Here is a 20,255-nt window from a genome sequence, read left to right on the forward strand (position 1 = left end):
TATTCAGAGAATCCCTCATACATAAACACAGAGAAATAGACTCAAAGATGTTCACTGTAGCATACATTTGTAATAGTGGAAACCTAATTGCCCATGAGTAGGAAAAGTAATAAATGGTGGTACAATCCAACTCTATCAAATGGTAGATCCCTAAGCCAGACCTGACTCAGTGCTTCTGAGCCAAGGGGTTCCTGTGTATGAAAACTGTTACATATACACCTGAGAATAAACAGATAAGACCCTACACTGTGTTTTTTTAAATGATTTTATGGCCAAATATGACAAGATCTTGATAATTACTGAATCTTTGGGAATAAGTATACAGATTTCATTTTATTATTCCCTCTATTTTTATGTCTCCTTAAAATTTTTACATGATAAAAACAAGAAAAAAGAAAAAGCACACACAATCCAACTTGAAGAAGATCCCACTAACCAAGATGAGATGATTTTAGTATCAAAAAGAATAATGACTGCAATGGATTGAAACAAATCACTATCAAAATCCATAAATTCATAGTGATACACCACTAAAAAAAAAAAGAAAACGCATTTGTTGCCTTGAGAAGTTGCCTATTACTTTGAAAATGGACAAAGAGAATGTTGGTTTTTTTTTTTAAGATTTTATTTATTTATTTTTAAGAGAGAGAGAATGAGAACAAGCGGCAGAGGGAGAGGGAGAAGCAGGGTCCCTGCTGAGCAGGGAGCCCGATGAGGGACTCGATCCCAGGACCCTGGGATCATGACCTGAGCCGAAGGCAGGCACTTAACCAACTGAGCCACCAGACGCCCAAGAGAATGTTTTTCTTGAACAGACTTTATTACAAGTGAACCAAATAGCTTGTAAGAGAAAGTTCTTTTATAATTAGAAAATCAACATTTTGCAAGCCCTACTAAAATAACAATTATTGCTGCTAAAACCAGGTGGGAAAAGTCTGGTGGGAAGGTTTTATTATGGATAAAACTGGCTGACACCAGTTGAATCCACTGATCCACTGCTGAATTTTTTTTTCTGCATGGATGATGTTTATTGTGAAAGTAAATGAAGTAATACATCCATCTCCACTGTTGAATTTTAACATCACTAAAGTGAGATAAGACAACATCTCCCTACAAAAAAAAAAAAAAAAAAAAAAAAACTTCAATCTAAGTCTCAATCTAATCCTCAAACTATTAGATACAATTTTCAGTTTAAAGGAAGAATCTGAGATAGAGGAAAATGGTAAATGAAACCTTGGGGATCATCAGCCAAATCCAGAATACATAGCGTTCTATAAAACAAATGGGGGAAGAGGAAACAGTTATAGAGTAAAAATGATTTAAGAAACATAGTAGGAACAAATTGTTTGGATCCTGAATTGAACAAATCAACTGTAAAACAGATTTGAGACAATAAAGGAAATCTGAAGTCAGTAAGTATTAAATGACATTAAGAAATTATTGTTGGGGTATGTGGGTGCCTCAGTCGGTTAAGCATCTGACTCTTGATTTTGGCTCAGGTCATGATCTCAGGGTCCTGAGATGGAGCCCCACATCGGGCTCTGCACTGGGCGTGGAGTCAGCTTGAGATTCTCTCTCTCCCTCTGCCCTTCCCCCTCCCCCAACCTCATGCTCTCTCTCAAAAAAAAAAAAAAGAGAAGGAAGGAAAACGAAAAGAAATTATTAAATGTGATGTGTTAAAGGCACGTGGGATTTTTTTAAGGCATTATCTAATAAAGATGTATACTACTGTATTTATGGGTGAGACATGATGCTGTCTGGGATTGGTCTTAAAATATTCCAGCAAAAAAGAAGGAAGAGTAATAGAGTAATTCTATATATTTTTCATGGTAGAAAATCTCAGTAATAAAATTTTTAAATAAAGTGGTAATCACAATGAGATACCACTTCACACTCAATAGGACGGCTATATTCAACAAGAGTTAGCAAGGATGTGGAGAAAATAGAACCCTTGTACATTGCTGGTGGGAATGTAAAATGGTACAACCACTTTGGAAAAAAAGTCTAGCATTTTTAAAACAGTTAAACAAAGTTACCGTCTGATCCAGCAATTTCATTCCTGGGTGTATACCCAAGAGAAAACTAATGTCCAAACAAAAAAATCTGCACATCAATGTTAATAGCAGCATTATCCATAACAGCCAAAAGTGGAAACAACCCAATTGTCCACCAACTGATAAATGGATTAAATGCAGTGTGACCATAAATGGGATATTATTTGGCAATGAAACAGAATGAAGTAGTGATGCATGCCACAACATGGAAGAAACTTTGAAAATATTATGCTAAGGGAAAGAAGACAATCATAAGAACCACATACTGTATAATTCCATTATATAAAATGTCCAGAATAAGCCAATGTAGAGAGATAGAAAGTACATCAGTGTATGCCTAGGACTCAGAAGATGAGGGAATTGGAATATGATGGCTAAGGGCACAGGATTTCTTTATGGAGTAATGAAAATATTCTAAGGATGTACAACTCTGAATATACTAAATTGTATACTTTAAATGTGTGAACTGTATGGTATGTGAATTCTATTTCACAAAACTATTAAATAAACAAGAGGATGGGGCACCTGGGTGGCTCAGTCAGTTAAGCGGCTGACTCTTGATTTTGGCTCAGGTCATGATCTCAGGGTCTTGGGATCAAGCCCCGCATCCAGCTCCATGCTCAGCAGGGAGTCTGCTAGAGGATTCTCTCTCTCCCTCTGCCTCTGCCCCTACACCCACATTTCTCCCTTTCTCTCTTTCACCCTCCCTTAAATAAACAAATCTTTAAAACAACAAGAGGGTTATAAAGGAAGGAACAGAAGAGGTAAACTTAGTAAACTCCAAATCCTAGAATAGAAACAAAAAGCAAAAATCTTAGAGGGAGTTGAGAACCACAGACCAAGAACCACCATTTTTAGAACTTGTAAAATTCTGCAATATTTGTATAAGTTACATTTGGTTTTTTATTGTTTTAACTTCTTCATCTGATTCTACATAGTGACACACAGTAAGCCTATAAAATCAAAAGTACAATGTGGGGGGTTTTTTTTAGATTTTATTTTTAAGTAATTTCTACACCCAATGTGGGGCTCAAACTTAACCCCGAGATCAAGAGTTGCATGTTCTATTAATTGAGCCAGCTAGGCTTCAGCAATGTGTTTCTTTACTAGGAAAAAAAAGAAGATGGGAGTTTGGAAAACTGTGTACCAGCTATGGGAAAACAAAATGCACAAAGGGTAAAATGGATACAAAGATAGTGTCAATCTGGCATTTATCAGGGGAAAAAGAAAGATTGGATCAAGGGAAAAAGAAAGATTGGAGATTTCAATAAACAAGAAAAGTTGAGATGTTGGCTTGGGCATGAGAAGAGTTATGTAGTTTAATAATAGGAAGCCTATAGAGGATTCAGTTAAATTATGAGAAAACCCTGACAAGAGTAGTTTGCACTTGTCACAAATTCCATTTCTTCATCTTTGATTTAACTCATTGTGGGTTGAATTGTGTACCTCAAAAAAATATGATGAAGTCTTAATCCCCAGTACCTATGAATGTGACCTTATTTGTAAATGGGGTTCTATAGATGTAATCCAATTAATCCAAGGACTGTTGCCCTTATAACATAAATGTAAATTTGGACAGAGACACACCAAGAGAACACATTGTGAGGACAGACTGAGAGACAGAGAGGCATGTGATAACAGAGGCAGAGACTGGAACAACGTGTCTTCAAGCCAAGGAACAGCAAGGACTACTGAAAACCACCAGAAGGCAGAAGAGAGGCATAGGACAATTCCTTAGAACATCCAGAAGGAACTGACCCTGCCAATAGCTTAATTTCAGAATTCTAGCCTCCGGAATTGTGAGAAGATAAATTTGTTTTTGTAAGCCACCTAGCTAGTGGTACTTTGTTATGGCAGCCTTAGGAAACCCATATACTCATCAAAACACTTCATTTTGGCTTCCTGCACTAATCCAAAGATACTGGTCATTAATTGCCAAATGCAACAGCTCCATTTCATTACTTATCATCTTTGTTCTTAATAACATTTGACAGTATCAAGAATTTCTGCCTTAAAACCCTTTTTTCCTTTATTCCATGATCCTTTTTCTCCTACTTGCTCTCTTCAGGCAACTCTTTCTCCATCTCTTTGTTTTTTTTCCATATTCTATCTTTGATGTTCCCCCAAGGTTTTGTCCTCATTCCTCTTCAATACTTTCTATATATTCTACCTGAGTGAGTTCTATTCCTGGGACTCCAAATGCTACCATTATGAATCATTGCTACCATTCATGAATCCAAATTCTATGCCTATAGCTCCTCACCCTATCTAACCCTGAGTTTCATATTCTTCCCTAAAGTTCCCTATCAGACATTTCCATTGAAATATCCACTGGCACTCCAAATTCTACCTTATAATCAGACCAATTTTCTAACAGCCCAACATGCCCCAAAATGAAAATCTTATCTTTTCCCTTCACCACCAATAACAAACACATCCCCCATTCCTGATGGCTCAGACTAAGTTGACTGTGTTCCCTTCTGTGCACCAGACTTCTCTCTGGAGATAAGACAGGACCAAGCAATGTAATACCCTAAGCATCCCTAAAAATAACACACAAATAACAATATACAGTTGACTTTTGAACAATGGAGGGTTACAGGCATTGACCTTCCACACAGGCAAAAGTTCACATATAACTTTTGATCCCCCAAAAACTTAACTACTAATAGCCTACTTTTGACTGGAAGCCTTACCAATAAACAGTCAATTAAAGCATATTTTGCATGTTATATGTGTTCTATCCTGTATTCTTACAAGCTAGAGGAAAAAAATGTTAATAAAATCATAAGAGTAAATACATTTACAGCACAGTGTTTATCCAAAAAAAAAAAAATCTGTGTACAGGATGCCTGGGTGGCTCAGTCAGTTAAGCGTCTGCCTTGGGCTCAGGTCATGATCCCACCATCCTGGGATAGTGTCCCGCATCAGGCTCCTTGCTCAGCGGGGAGCCTACTTCTCCCTCTGCCTGCTGCTCCCCCTGCTTGTACTCTCTCTCTCTCTCCACCCCCCTCTCTGACAAATAAATAAAAATCTTTAAAAAAAAAAAAATCTGTGTACAAGTGGACCCACGCAGTTCAAATTCCTATTGTTCAAGGGTCAATTGTACATCCAAAAATCTGGGGATTAGCAGACGAAATGCCTTCTGCTCATCTGTGTAACAAGAGGACAGTTTCCCTAGTATAAGCTCTCACTCAGAGTCTAGAGTCAGACTAAATGCCAACTCAGCCATTTATGGGGGACAATGAGAAAAATAGAAAAAGTGGGAGACAGATCCTTCTAATGAATGTCCAGTGATCTTCCAGTTGCCTTCTTTCCTTAATGCAGCTTAAATTCTTTCATTTTTTAACATGCTTCTGGGTCCCTCCCTTGGCAAATTATAGTGTCCTAGAAAGAAATTTTCCCCATCTCTCTGTATTGCAAATAAGGCAATTCCTACCTCACTGTCAGCTCCCAAGACATTGATTTGTTCCAATTTGTAGGTCCAATATCTGGCTTCCTCCTCTGGGATATCTACCATGAAAAAAGAAGAAACTACATTACTAGGTTATTAATTTAATCATGGGTCAATAATCCTTTATTCCATCAAATAATCAAAGTTAGAAAGTGATGGATTAATTTTACTGGTGGGCTTGGTTCTTGCCATGAACTTGATCTTGAATCTTCACAAAAAAAAAACAAAATAATGTACTATTATTCCCATTGGATCAGAAGACTTAATATTGTTAAAATGTCAACATTACCCAGTGTGATCTACATATTGAATGCAATTGCTATCAAAATCTCAATAATGGTTCTTTGCAGAAACAGAAAACTCCATTCTATGGTTAAAGAAGATCTGGTGTACACACACACACACACACACACACACACACACACACACACACTGGAATATTACTCAGCCATCAAAGGAATGAAATCTTGGGGCACCTGGATAGCTCAATCAGTTAAGCATCCAACTCTTGGTTTCGGCTCAGGTCATGATCTCAGGGTCATGAGATCGAGTCCCTTGTTGTGCTCCACACTAGGCGTGGAGTCTGCTTGAGATTCTCTCTCCCTCTGCTCCTCCTCCCATACTCTCTTTCTCAAATAAGTATTTTTTAAAATATTTTTGAAAATAAAAGATACATGTCAACATGTAAAAAAAAAAATCTCTAGTTGATAAGAAATTTTAATGTTCTTTTTGCATACCTGTATTTTCTGAACTTTCAACATAATAAAAAAATTCATGTTACTATTTTTAAAAAATAATGGTATATAACTGAATAGAGTATTTCACAGGTTTTTGAATTATCCAAAAGAAAATTCCATTGCCAAAATATGGCACACTGTAAGCTAAAATTCTTCCCATAGAAAGACCCTTTATTAAGCCTTTTATTTTCAATTTTTTTAAAGATTTATTTATTTATTTGAGAGAGAGAGCGCACACACACGCATGCGAGCAGGAGGAAGGGCAGAGGGACAGAGAGAGAAACAGACTCTGCACTGAGCAGGGAGCCCCACTTGGGGGTCGATCTCATGACCCTGAGATCATGACCTGAGCTGAAATCAAGAGTCGGAGGCTTAACAGACTGAGCCACCCAGGCGCCTCCCTTTATTAAGCCTTTGAAAACTATATGCCAAATGTGGTTATCACAGAGGCCCAAGCTTAGCACAGTCATGTTAACTCACATCAAAGACAGACCTCACTTATCTGAGGTTTTACCTTAACATTTACTCAAAAAACCATTTATCAGACACCTATTATGTGCCAAGCAAACTCTAAAGATACCAAAATAAAGTACACAAGAGCCCTCATGAAACTCAAAATCTAGATAGAAATGTACACTGCCACCAATGACACAATATAAATGATGCAGTGTTGAAAGAGGAATGTCTTTTTAAAATGCCTTGGGGGTTGCTGGCTGGCTCAGTCCGTGGAGCATGCGACTCTTGATCTCAGGGTCCTGAATTCAAGCCCACATTGGGCATGAAGCCTACTTAAAATAAAAATAAGTAAAATAAAATGCAATGAGGGATGGACTGACAGTTGTAAGGAGCTCCACAGATCCACTCTCTAGCAAAACTGTATATATACAAAAAACCTATTTTTGCCATGAACATGTATTTTTTGTTTTTAAAAATTATTTTTTTTAGTTTTTTATTTAAATTCAATTTAGTTAACATGTAGTGTATTATTAGTTTCAAGGGTAGAATTTGGTGATTCATCAGTTGCATATAACACCCAGTGTTCATTACATCAAGTGCCCTCCTTAATGCCTATCACCCAATTAGCCCATCTCCCCACCCACCATCCCTCCAGCAACCCTCAGTTTGTTTCCTAGAGTTAAAAGTCTCTTAAGGTTTGCCTCCCTCTCTGTTTTTATCTTATTTTTCCTTCCCTTCCCCTATGTTCATCTATTTTGTTTCTTAAATTCCACATAAGTGAAATCATATGGTATTTGTCTTTCTCTGACTTATTTTTAAATACTTTTCTATTTATTAATGCTACTTCAATGTTTAAATTGACAAATCACAAGGTATACATTCACTTCAAGACAATGAATGTTAAATTATCAAAAGAATAAATCACTGCTCTCTAACAAGCAAGTATTTCCTAAGTCATTAAAATAGTCAGAGAAACCTATTGACTTGAAGAGAATATGCTTAGTGTGGATTATTTAATGAGTATCTACAGCCTGTACCATTCCTGGGCTAGGTATTATAGGGACTAGGGTAGAAGAAGACAGAATGCCCTCAAAGGAGACAGCTGACAACACAAAAAATACAGTAATGAGACTAGCGAACAATTGTTAACAATATGGTAAAAAGTGTTAAATGGTTTTTAAAGTCTAATTCAATAGACTCACCAAAAGGCAACTCAAATCTTGTATCAAGCAAAATCTTATGAGGAGTTGGGTTTTTAGTTCCACAGATCTCATCATCTTTCATCAATGTCTCTGCCTCCAACGTGGACCACTCCCCAGGCCCTTCCTAGAAAACAGAGATCTAAGATTAAACTTTATTTCTTCATGGCTCCCCTCCTCCTGTTTTAAGAGCTGGTGTTTTTTTCTCAATGTCATTGTTGGAGAGCTCCTGGGAACCACTCACATCCTGATGAGGCAAACACACCACTGTCACCACCTGCCTCTGCTGCTATGTGGTTTCTGTTCTCCCTCTTTGGTGGAAGAGCAGCTTTCACCGTGCTCAGCTCTCTGCAAGCCCACTGAACATAGAATTCTGGAGTACCCAAACTCAAAAACCAAATATCTTTATAGATCAATATTTAATCTGCACAATTTTTAATGACTGTGTCACTTAATATGTGTTACTACTTCTAATCAGTAAAGAGCTACTAACATTGCTACTTAAAATAGATCTGAACTGGAGCCACAATAAAAATGAACGGCCCATCTGCCTGGGGAAGTAGAGACAGCCAGAACTAAAAGACTTTAGGAAAGAGAGGCACACCTGCACTATCCCAACTCCCAGAGAAAACACATAGTCAATGCTAAAGCCAAACAGGAATACAGTACATTTTTTCCAGGTTCAAAGTGAGTGTCTATGGGGAAATGATGCTGAGTTATGTTTTAATCTGGGAAAATGGAGTAGAAAACCACTCTTGGAAATAATGTATAGAGACAGAGTGTATAACAATTGCCACCCATGTTAATTCCTTAAACTCTGTTAGGGTTATATGTGGAAGATGGAAGATTGAAACCAGTTCCCTGGGAATTGGTGACTCAAAGAAATAAAGCAGAGAACGGGATCCAGGCTGAGGAAGTTTAATGGGACTTATCCCAGGATAGCTTCTTAGAGGAGAATGCAGAAACCACAGGTATCCTAGATCACATATACACACCTACTCCCCTTCTTCTCTCCTTCTCCCTCACACACAGTACTCAGAAGGGGCTATCAACCTGATATGGCTAAAGAGAAGTTCTGGCACCGCTGAGTTCAGTCATAAGGTAGAGAGAAGACAAGACTTAAATAAAATCCATTGAACCTCTGTGTGAGGTTAAGAATAGGCTAGTTGCATGCTCACTAGTTAGAAAGGGGGACAGAGCAATCTGAGATGCATGGTGAATATTAGCTGAATGGAGCTAGGATGGGGACAAGCATGGGCTAGAACTATACCTCCAAACGGGCAATGCATTGACTAACCTCATCCGACTGACGAACAGTCTTCAGTGCAATCCACACGGTCCCCACCATGGTGTCCCAGATCAGTCCTTTGTTCCATACCTCCACACTTAGACCCAGGTCCAGGCGACTAATCTCACTGAAGGAAAGAATAAATCCGTTTAAAGAAAACCAGATAGGGGTGCCAGGCAGGCTCAGTAGGAAGAGCATGATATCAGGGTTGTGAGTTTGAGCACCATGCTGGGTGTAGAGATTACTAAAAAAAATAAATTTGAAAAAAAAGAAAGCCAAATAATATGAAATATACATCTCCTACATCTACATCTCCTGTTTTGCTAAACCTTGAATACTTTCTCACCAGGAACCTATTGTCAGGGAAAATCAAAATGTCCCAGAACGCTACAACCATTCTTTAGGTTCCTAGAAAAGTATGTAAGTATCCATACAAAAATGCCTTTGTCCATCCATCCCCTCACCTCTGGAACTACAAACATGGTTAGATTAATGCGTTTTCACAAAAAAAATGGGGTAAGTAAGGAGGGCATTACTGCCAGGTCTGCAAGTCTATAATCTCTACCCTTACCAAGCAGTTTTATATGTTTTATTATTAATAGTAACAGTGCCCTCAACTTACAAACTATATATAGGAAACTTAGGAAAAGGCAAGGCTTCTTTACAAAATTTATGAAAGGGAGTCCAAACAGAAGTAAAACAGCCCATGAGAAGATCTAAATCTGATGGGAAATTGTGGTCAGAGGCAGGTAAGGGACACTGGGAGTATACCAGTTCACTCCACTCAGCCCCTGGAGAACCCAGTTAAAATAGACACTGTCATTTATAAACAAAATATTTGTCAGAGGATAGAGATAAACACAATGATTATCCTGTAATAACAAATAGGAAAAAATTTTTTGAAAAGAAATCATTCCAGAAAGAGCCACATAACCACTAAGCAAAAACAGCATCATACATGGTAGAATATCAGCTCGGAAGGGCCAACTCAAACGTAATTATAGTCTTAAAGTGGAACAAGCAAACACTTATATTATGCTAAAAACATCCTCCAGAAAGCTCTTATTGAAATACGGGGTTATTTGAAAGGAAATGCAAGAAAAATGAAAAAAGGCCCATTCTAGCAAAAAAGCAGAAAGGTATTCTCAGGGAGACAAGAGCTATCCATCACATGAAGTTTCAAGTTCACACTTTAGAGAAAGTTTGGTTTCCCTGTTCTATTAAGATACATGTTCTCAGGCACCTGGGTGGCTCAGTCAATTAAGCGTCTGCCTTTGGCTCAGGTCATAATCCCAGGGTCCTGGGGTCAAGCCCTGCATCAGGCTCCCTGCTCAACAGTGAGTCTGTTTCTCCCTCTCTCTCTGCCCCTCCGCCTGCTTGTGCTCTCTTTCTCTCTCTCTCAAATAAATAAATAATCTTAAAAAAATAAAATACATGTTCTCAGAATCACACATTTAGGATGTGGTAAGACAGCCATAGACTTCTCATCAAATGTGCTGAAAACAAGTGAAGCAAAGAAAATTCACCCCTTTTACTTAAATACACTAGAACAGAGAATGTACTGAGTTCATTTGTTCATTTAATTAATGTTTCCTCAGCACATATAATACGTATGGTTTGGTACTTTGAGCAAGACACACAATATAGGACCTAATTCTTATCTCTAAAACCTTCTAAACTATCTTGAGAGCTGTTCAAAGCCACAAAGTGGGTGACTAAACCCAGCCAGTAAGTTAAGGTATTCACAGTGTGGGGAAATTAAGCTTTTGTCCCACAGTTTCATTCAGCCTAATTAATCAATTTGCCTTGGAAAAGACATCTGACAACCCCAAATCTTTTGAATCTGGAAAAGAAAAATTGCATGGGGATACATACATAATGTTCCTAAAGCAAGTCCTAAGCAACATCTCAAGCCAATAGATGAAAGAAATAGCCAGAGATCTTTACAGCTTGGCTTGGATAGAAAAAAGTTCTTTAGGGAACTCTGGGGAATAAAACTCCAAGAGGTTATCTCCCATAAGAAGCTTCTCATCTCATCTATGTGTGTCCAGCAGGCCCAACTTAAAAGAAGTCTGAGAGCTTTGTTCATGCCTCATCCCCAGAGCTCTGGGGAAACTTCTTTTCTCTATTAAATAATCAATAGTATATGTGTGTATACATATACAAGATTTGGAGCTAGGCAAATTCACAGTAACTAAAGATGCCCTGCTTACCCTTAAATGAATAATCTAGTCCTGGAAGTAAGACACAGAAATATGAAAGATAAACAACAAAAAATACAAAAGTGAGTATTAGATACTGCCATATAATACATCAGGAAGAAGGAAAAAGGAGAAAGGAGACGAGAGACCAGCAATGGAGCTGCCAGTAACAAAAGAGCAGGGTAGGAGGAATAAGGAATAGGAGCACAAAAGACGAAAATGTAGCTAATAAAATCCATGTGTAACAGAGGAGAAAGCAAAATTCACACAGCATCTCAAGGTGGGAGACGAAAAAAATTCACACATATCACAGAAGGGTTGAAAGAGGAAGTGCTACAGGAAATTGGAAAATAAACACGTAAGAATAAAGCTAGTTATGCTGAGAGGCTACAGAAGATCGCTAGGTTTCACACAATGGGAACACTTGTAACAGTAAGTGATTATTACTGCCAATTGGAAATCAGAAGAAGGTAGGATTTCTGGATTTTCTATGCCAAACAGCCATGGGAAGAGACTTGAATAAACCACTCATAGCTGACTATACACACTACGGGTATAGAGAAACACAGTCTCACTCTCACGGCACTGTAACTGAGAAAGGGAATGAACGAGGTTTATAATTTTGAGAGAGAGACAACCAGTGAGAAATGTGACAACATTGGCTCTCTTTATTCTTGAAGCCCCAGTTCTCTCTCAGTTTCCTGTTTCTCCTATCTCTCTGTTCATTCCTTTTTAGTCCCCTCTGTCCCACTTTAAATGCTGGTGCCCTTCCAGGCTTTACCCCAGGCCCTGTTTTCAATTTACTCACCATCTCCCCAAGCTTCCTCAACTACGCCTACAGCTCCAACTGACTAAAATATTTCTCCAACCCCTACTTCTTTCCTGAGTGCCAGGTTCAAGCTCCTATCTTCTGTACCTCTCTTCCTACTAGTCCTATAAGAACCTCAAATATAAGTCTGTCCATAAGTGAATTTATATTGTCCGCTATCCTAATGAGTAACACAGTACCTACCCAATCATGCAAGACAAGTCTATCTCCTTAACACCTTCTTTCCATCCTTTTCTATCCCTTCTGCTACTGTCTTATTAGCCCAGCCACTCATAATCTTACCCTTAAAGTATTTATAATCTAGTTTCCTAAATGGTACTATAAGAAGCAATACATCAAAAGCCCGAAGGATTGCAATGTAGCTACGTGAAAATAATCATCCCTACGTGCCTCTGAGATGCACTACAAAACTTGTAAAGTCAATTTCACTTCCATTTCAAAACTCACAGCAATTTTAATACATTTTCTTGTTTGACACCCTCATGCCTAACTTCCCAGAAAACAAGTATAACCTTGTAAGAAAGACAGACCTTTACAGGTAAAGTAACTGGCACTCAGAGAAGCTCAATGATTTGTGTAGTCCTTCAAAATGATATTCTGTATTTTTCTCCCCTTCTCTAGAGCAGAAAAAAAATGCCTCAAATTTCAGAGGAAAAAAATGAAGTGTCAAGTTTTTAAAGCCAGAGCTTACAATAATATACATTTTGTGTCATATGTAAGAAATCCTAATGGTTACTCATTTTTATTAATTAGAGGAAGGTAGGACATTTCACTCCATAAAGCAAAAGGATTTTAAGCACAGAAATCCTCATCTTCAATAGCAGGTAACCTGGGTATACACACACATACACATTCTCTTTCTCTCTCTCTCTCACACACACACACACACACACACACACACACACACACACACACGCATGTGCGCACAACGCATTCCTGCAAGGAGCCTTCTGAGAATTGAAGCAAGATTTAAATTATGTTTACTATCATGCTAAGTATATTGTACTATATCCTAATTCTGACCACTGGGAAAATCTGACTAGGCAGTATATTTACCCACATAAATGAATTGGGAGTTTATTTGCATTCATAATTCACATAATGTAGAATCAATTACAAATGCAGGAGAGAACAAAACTGCAGATGTACTTCACCCCACAATACCCCTCACTTGTTCCCATAACTCTGTAGTTTTCATAAATATTGCAGGCGGCTGCTGCTGCAAAGTACTTACAACATAAAATCTTGTTCCCAAGAAGGTTGATCACCACGAACTGCTACGGTTGTGCTCTTCACATTCTGCACTTTCAAGGTCACATATGTATTAAATTTATCTTTAAAAAAAAGCAAAAAAAAAATGCACAATGAAGATGTAATACTTAGTGCTCAGACTGTTACTCAATCTCACAAAGTCTTTGGAACTGAGTAACCCAAATTAAAGTATTTTATGTTGAAGAAAAAATAAAACTATATATTGTACTATATGCCATCATTCTAAGCATACAGAGCTGTAAAAAAATTATAAAATACATTCTATTCTCAAAAGTATAAGCTATAATAGTTTTCCAAATTTTAGAAATACATATTTGACCCTGTAGACACACATATACACAAATGAAAACAAAAGCTTCATGAAATACAAGATGTGATACACTGATATTTCCTGTTATTTAAACTATTAAAACATTAATCATGGGGCGCCTGGGTGGCTCAGTCATTAAGTGTCTGCCTTCAGCTCAGGTCATGACCTCAGGGTTCTGGGATCGAGCCCCACATCAGGCTCCTGTTCGGCGGGAAGCCTGCTTCTCCCTCTCCCACTCCCCCTGCTTGTGTTCCCTCCCTCGCTGTGTCTCTCTCTGTCAAATAAATAAAATATAAAAAAAAAAAATTAATCATAACCAACTGAATTGATTTTATAAACCATCTTCAGTTTGAAAAAAACAAATCTAATTAATCTAATAGAAAAGATAAGATACATAAATTAACAAAAAAAGGAATAAGTACCATAAGAGAAAGAGAAAAAATGATAAAGGATTGAAGGAGAGGAAAGGGTTACATCTAGCTGTTGACAGGGACAAGAATTGAGAAAAAATCCTCATAAAGGAAAGGAATTCCACGCTTGATCTATTCAGGCTGGCATAAACCACAACTTACATAAAAAGCCAGCTGGGTGGCTCAGTCCATTGAGCATCTGACTCTTGATTTCAGCAGGTCAAATCAAGTCCCCCACCCCTCCACCCAAAGACTCCCCACTCAGCAGGAGTCCGTTTGGGATTCTCTCTCCCTCTCTCTCTGTCCCTCCCCCACTGTGCGCTCGTGCTCTCTCTCTCTAATAACTAAATCTTTTTTTTTTTTTTAAGATTTTTTATTTATTTGAAAGAGAGACAGCACAAGCAGAAGGGGCAGAGGGAGAGAGAGAATCTCAAGCACACTCCATGCTGAGCACAGAGCCCGATATGGGGCTGTATCCCAGGCTCCGAGATAATGACCCCAGCCGAAACCAAGACTTGGTGGCTTAACCGACTGAGCCACCCAGGCACTCCTCAAATAAATAAATCTTTTTATTTATTTATTTATTTATTTGACAGAGAGAGACACAGAGAGAGAGGGAACACAAGCAGGGGGAGTGGGAGAGGGAGAAGCAGGCTTCCCACCGAGCAGGGAGCCTGATGTAGGCCTCAATCCCAGGACCCTGGGATTATGACCTGAGCCGAAGGCAGATGCCTAACGACTGAGCCACCCAGGTGCCCCATCAAATAAATAAATCTTAAAAAAAAAAAAAAGGCAATATTATCACAGAGTTGGGAAAAGGAGATTCTTTAACCTGAGAATATAAATTGAGTACTACTGCTTAAACACAGCACCTTTTGCATTCCCCCTACTACATTTACATGAACCGTGATTAGAGGCACTGAACTGAGAGTTCACTTTTCTGTGTAAGAAATTAATCTTAACATTATAAAATGAAAAAAAAAAAAAAAGACTATCATTTTTGACTCATCAAATAGGCAAAGATTACTTAAAATGATTACCTAATGTTAGGAGTGTGAGAAAATAGGCCCTGCCATGCACTTTTAGCAGAAGGTAAATCTTCTCTGGAGCATCGTTAAAATTATGCAGTTTTACAAAAAGCAGAATCATGGGGCACCTGGGTGGCTCAGTCAGTAAAGCATCTGCCTTCGGCTCAGGTCGTGAACTCAGGCTCCTGGGATCAAGTCCTGTGTCGGGGTCCCTGCTCAGCAGGGAGTCTGCTTCTTCCTCTGCCCCTCCCCTCACTTGCTCTCTCCCTCCCTCTCTCTCATAAATAAATAAAATCTTAAAAAAAAAAAAAAAAGGCAGAATCAGACCTATAAATAAAGAGAACAAACTGATGGTTGCCAGAGGGGTGGGGAAGGGTAAAATGGGGAGTGGGAGATAGAGGCTTTCAGTTATGTAATGAGTAAGTGGAATAAAAGGCACAACAAAAGGAATAGAGTCAATGGTATTGTGATATTACTGTATGGTGACAGATGGTAGCTACTCTTGTGGTGAACACAGCATAATGTATAAACTTGTAGAATCACTATGATGTACACCTAAAACTGTAACATTGTATGTCAACTATACTCATTTAAAAAAAAATTTTAGGGGTACCTGGTGGCTCAGTCAGTTAAGTGTCCGACTCCGATTTTGGCTCAGGTCATGATCTCAGAGTTGTGATACCGAGCCCCATGTTGGGCTCTGCACTGGTCATACTGCTTAAGATTCTCTCTCTCGGGGGACGCCTGGGTGGCTCAGTTGGTTAAGCGACTGCCTTCGGCTCAGGTCATGATCCTGGAGTCCCTGGATCGAGTCCCTCATCGGGCTCCCTGCTCGGCAGGGAGTCTGCTTCTCCCTCTGACCCTCCCCCCTCTCATGTACTCTCTCTCTCTCATTCTCTCTCAAATAAATAAATAAATAAAATCTTTAAAAAAAAAAAAAGATTCTCTTTCTCCCTCTCCCTCTGTCCCTCCCCCACCCAAAAAATTTAAATAATAAAAGTGAGAATAATACAATGTTCTAAGTTTGTTGTGATAATTAAATAAGACATTTGCGAAAGTATTTAGGCAATGCCCTGATACAGCAAGTGCTCAATAAATCATAGCTATTTTAACTATTAGGACTATTATTAAATCCTTATGAAATCATTAAAAAATTATATAGTTTTATACTTAGACATGGGAAGTTTACCAGAATTATACCTAAGATATATGAAAATACAAGCCTACCCACACGAGAGAATCCCCAACCATCTCCAGTAGCAGTGAAATAGACCACTGAGCTATGTTTCCTATCATGATTTTGTACTCCACCCCCCACATCCAACCACAGCTGACCAGACCAGATTTAGATGCCACCAGGAGCAGCCAATCCATGAACTGGCCAAAAAAACAGAAACCAATCCAATTCCCTCTCAAAAGATCTTAAATAAGGAAAACAAAGAAATATTAAGGAGGGCATGTATTGCATGGAGCACTAGGTGTTATACACAAACAATGAATCATGGAACACTACATCAAAAACTAATGATGTACTGTATGGTGAATAATATAACATAATAAAAAAAGAAAAAGAAATAGTGACACAATTGGTAGTTGGTGCTGGAGCTCAGAGAAGTATATATACTCCACTGGAGCAGCCATCATGGGCTGTGTGCAAAAAAGTTAAGCATAGAAAGCCAGCTAGAAGAGAAAGGAAAACAAAACAGATTCTAAGAAAGAAGAGAGACCTAGCTAGTGGAGAGAACAACAGGCTCAGTAACTGTCTTAGTTCCTACTGTACCCAAGGTTTGGTTTTTTCAGCATTCCATGGATTCCCAATCATGTTCACTTTTTCCCAGTAATCCCCAGTACCTTCCCTTTTCCCCAGCAGTAACCAGAATAAGTCTCTGTAACTTGACATTCATAATTAAGAAAATGTGTATTGAAACAAGTAAATACTATTTTCACCTTCTGATGGGCAAAGATTAAAGTTTCATACTACCTAATGTTGATAAGGATTTGGATAAACACTCATTTTTTTTTTATTATGTTCAGTTAGCCAACACAGAATACCTCATTAGTTTTTGATGTAGTATTCAATAATTCATTAGCTGCGTATAACACCCAGTGCTCATCAACACTCATATACTTTTAGTTTAAGTATAATCTCCCCCAAAACTTTCAGAAGTGCAGTGTGGCAGCAGCTACCAAATTTTTTAAAAATGCATACCATTATCCCAGCAATTCTCTATTTCTGGACTCTAGTGTATAGATACATTTGCAAAGCAGACAATGATAAGTGCACAAAAACATGTATTTGCTTAAAATAGTAAAAAATGGAAACAAGCTAAATATTCATCAATCAGGAACCTAGGGTACAAACTTATAACAAAATTCTGGGCACATACTGGGCATAAAATTAACTTTATTTTTTTTTAAGATTTATTTATTTAGAGAGAGAGACACAGGCACAGTGGGGAGGAGCAGAGGGGAGTGGGAGAGAAACCCAAGCAGACTGTGCTGAGCATGGAGCCTGATGTGGGGCTCAATCCCTAGATCCTAAGATCACAACCTGAGCCCAAACCAAGAATTGGACGGTTAACCCACTGTGCCACCCAGGTGCCCCCAAAGTTCACTTTAAATAAAGAAAAAGAAAAAGAAGAACCAGATATATGTATACACACACTCAAAGTAACGTGTTGTTGGAATAAAAGCAGGTTGAACAAGGTTAATCTATTCATTTATACATGCATATACACAGAAGAAATCTGAGAAGGTATATACAAACCTCTAAATAGTTACTGGGGAGAAGTGAAATTGAGGTAAGGGGACTTTCAGTTTTCACTAGATAGATTTCTTTAATGTTTTACAACAGCATTGATTTTTTCCAACTTTACTGAGGTTTGACAATTTAAAATTGTATGTATTTAAGGTGTACAACTTGATTTGATACATACTGTGAAATAACCACCATAATCAAGCTAATTAATATATTCATCACAACTCACATAATTACCATTTTCTTTTCAAGTGTGTATATGTGCACATTGACAGCTCGAGATCCACCCTCTTAGCAAATTCCAAGTATACAGTACTCATTAATTATAAAATGTTGTATGTTAATTCTCCAGAAATTATTCATCTTGCATTACTGAAACTTTGTACTCCTTGACCAACATCTCCCCATACTGATTTTTAATAATTTAATAAATTTTGTGAATTTATTTAATCAATGAATTAAATGAAATTAATGACTGTTTAAAAGATTGATTTTTTTTAAGGCTGATTTTATTTTATTTAAGATTTTATTTATTTATTTGACAGAGAGAGACACAGTGAGAGAGGGAACAGAAGCAGGGGGAGAGGGAGAAGCAGGCTTCCCGCTGAGCAGGGAGCCCGATGCGGGGCTTGATCCCAGGACCCTGGGATCATGACCTGAGCCCAAGGCAGACACTTAACGATTGAGCCACCCAGGCGCCCCTAAAGGCTGATTTTAAATCACAGCAAGTATGAAGGGAAAAGACATAATTAAAGGCCAGCCTTACCTGGTGAGCCCTGGAATTTGGCTCTTTTAACTGCAAGAGAAAAAAAAGAGGACACCATGAAGAATTTTTGCAAATTCATTAACTAAACCAACATTTCTTGAGCATCTACTATATGCCAAGGTTAGAGTTTTAGACTAGATTTGTAAGTCTAAGTCTAAGAGAAAAGATGCTGAGACTTCTGACCAAAGGTTGAAGGCAGAGTTAGAAGGGCCCTTACAAATCATCCAATCTAATCTCATCCTCAATGTAGAAATCTCTCACAGCCTCTTGACAACGATAGAGGAAACTCAATTACTCCTTTGGCAGGCAACCTGTTTCATTTCACATATCTAAGGTTTAAGTTATATATGTTTCTCATTTAAAGCCCATCATAGAAATTCCCCCCATTTCATTCATGCCAAAAGAGCTCAACAGGCCAGATTTAGACAACAGATTTTAAACAAGGGGGAGAAGTAATTTCTTGCTGGGAATAAACAAGGTAACAAGAAAAGCTCCTATCCAAATGACCACAAAGAGCTATTTACAAAACATCAGTGCAGAACTGCAAAAGAAAGAATCCCACATTAGGATTGCAGCATGCCAGCTTCTAAGAAAGGTCAAAGACAACAAAGATGCAGGAGAATTGCCAAATTCCAGTAAACACCAAATATTTTCCCATCAATGAAGATTAAGACTAAGTGTGCAGGAGTAGGGGGAAAATAAAAGGAAATCCCAAAACAATGCCTGAAAAGGATACTTGAGGGTACAGATCTGCCACTCTCCTTGTCCTAAATTACAACTGAAAGCTTCACCTTAGCTGACATCCAAGCTCTGCCTAACACATCCAAGAGAATGGGTAATTCAGTACGTTTTTACAAGACCCTCTCCATTTTCAAGCAACACTTAATGCTAAAATCTATTTTACTGAATCAAAGTATGTCTCCCACTGGACTGTCCCTTGTAGTCTCACATCAATCCTTCTTCCCAATTATTCTTTAATAGTTTCATTTAATCTAAGACTTACTATAAAGCTACAGTAATCAAGATAGTGTAGCACTGGCATAAAATTAGACATCGATCAATGAAATAAAATTGAAATATATATATGGAATATATAAATATAACATTATCTTTACTTCATACCACACGCAAAACTTAAAATGAATCATGAATATTACTAAATATGAGCCAAAACTATAAAATATCTAAGAGAAAACAGAAAATCTTAGTGATCTTGGGCTAGGCAAAGATTTCTTAAATTGAGTACAAAATCATGTACGTTAAAAGAAAAAAATGGATAGACTAGACTGAGAATTTAAAAAATGCATTCCTCAAGACACTGTTAAAAAAGGCAAGTTTGGGGCGCCTGGGTAGCTCAATCGGTTAAGCTTCTGACTCTTAATTCCGGCTCAGGTCGTTATCTCAGGGTCATGGGATCAAGCCCTGAGTCCAGCTCCACACTCAGTGTGGAGTCTGCTTGGGAGTCTGCTTGGGATTCTCTCTCTCCCTCTTCC

At 38.1% G+C, this 20,255-nt stretch overlaps 1 protein-coding gene across 6 annotated transcripts in view; it reads right to left on the reverse strand.

The window, feature by feature from the left end:
- Nucleotides 1-20,255, reverse strand: part of UNC13B (unc-13 homolog B) — a 217,069-nt gene that overhangs the window by 140,511 nt on the left and 56,303 nt on the right. For all 6 annotated transcript variants that reach the window (XM_032396862.1, XM_032396860.1, XM_032396865.1 and 3 more), the window contains exons 2-6: nt 18,763-18,792; nt 13,453-13,552; nt 9,198-9,315; nt 7,904-8,027; nt 5,494-5,567 (exon numbers count right to left, since the gene is read on the reverse strand). In XM_032396862.1, coding sequence (XP_032252753.1) covers nt 5,494-5,567; nt 7,904-8,027; nt 9,198-9,315; nt 13,453-13,552; nt 18,763-18,792 — 446 coding nt within the window. The remainder of the gene's footprint in view (nt 1-5,493; nt 5,568-7,903; nt 8,028-9,197; nt 9,316-13,452; nt 13,553-18,762; nt 18,793-20,255) is intronic.

Source organism: Phoca vitulina, unplaced genomic scaffold (genome assembly GCF_004348235.1).
Source record: "Phoca vitulina isolate PV1807 unplaced genomic scaffold, GSC_HSeal_1.0 scaffold94, whole genome shotgun sequence".
Lineage (NCBI taxonomy): Eukaryota > Metazoa > Chordata > Mammalia > Carnivora > Phocidae > Phoca > Phoca vitulina.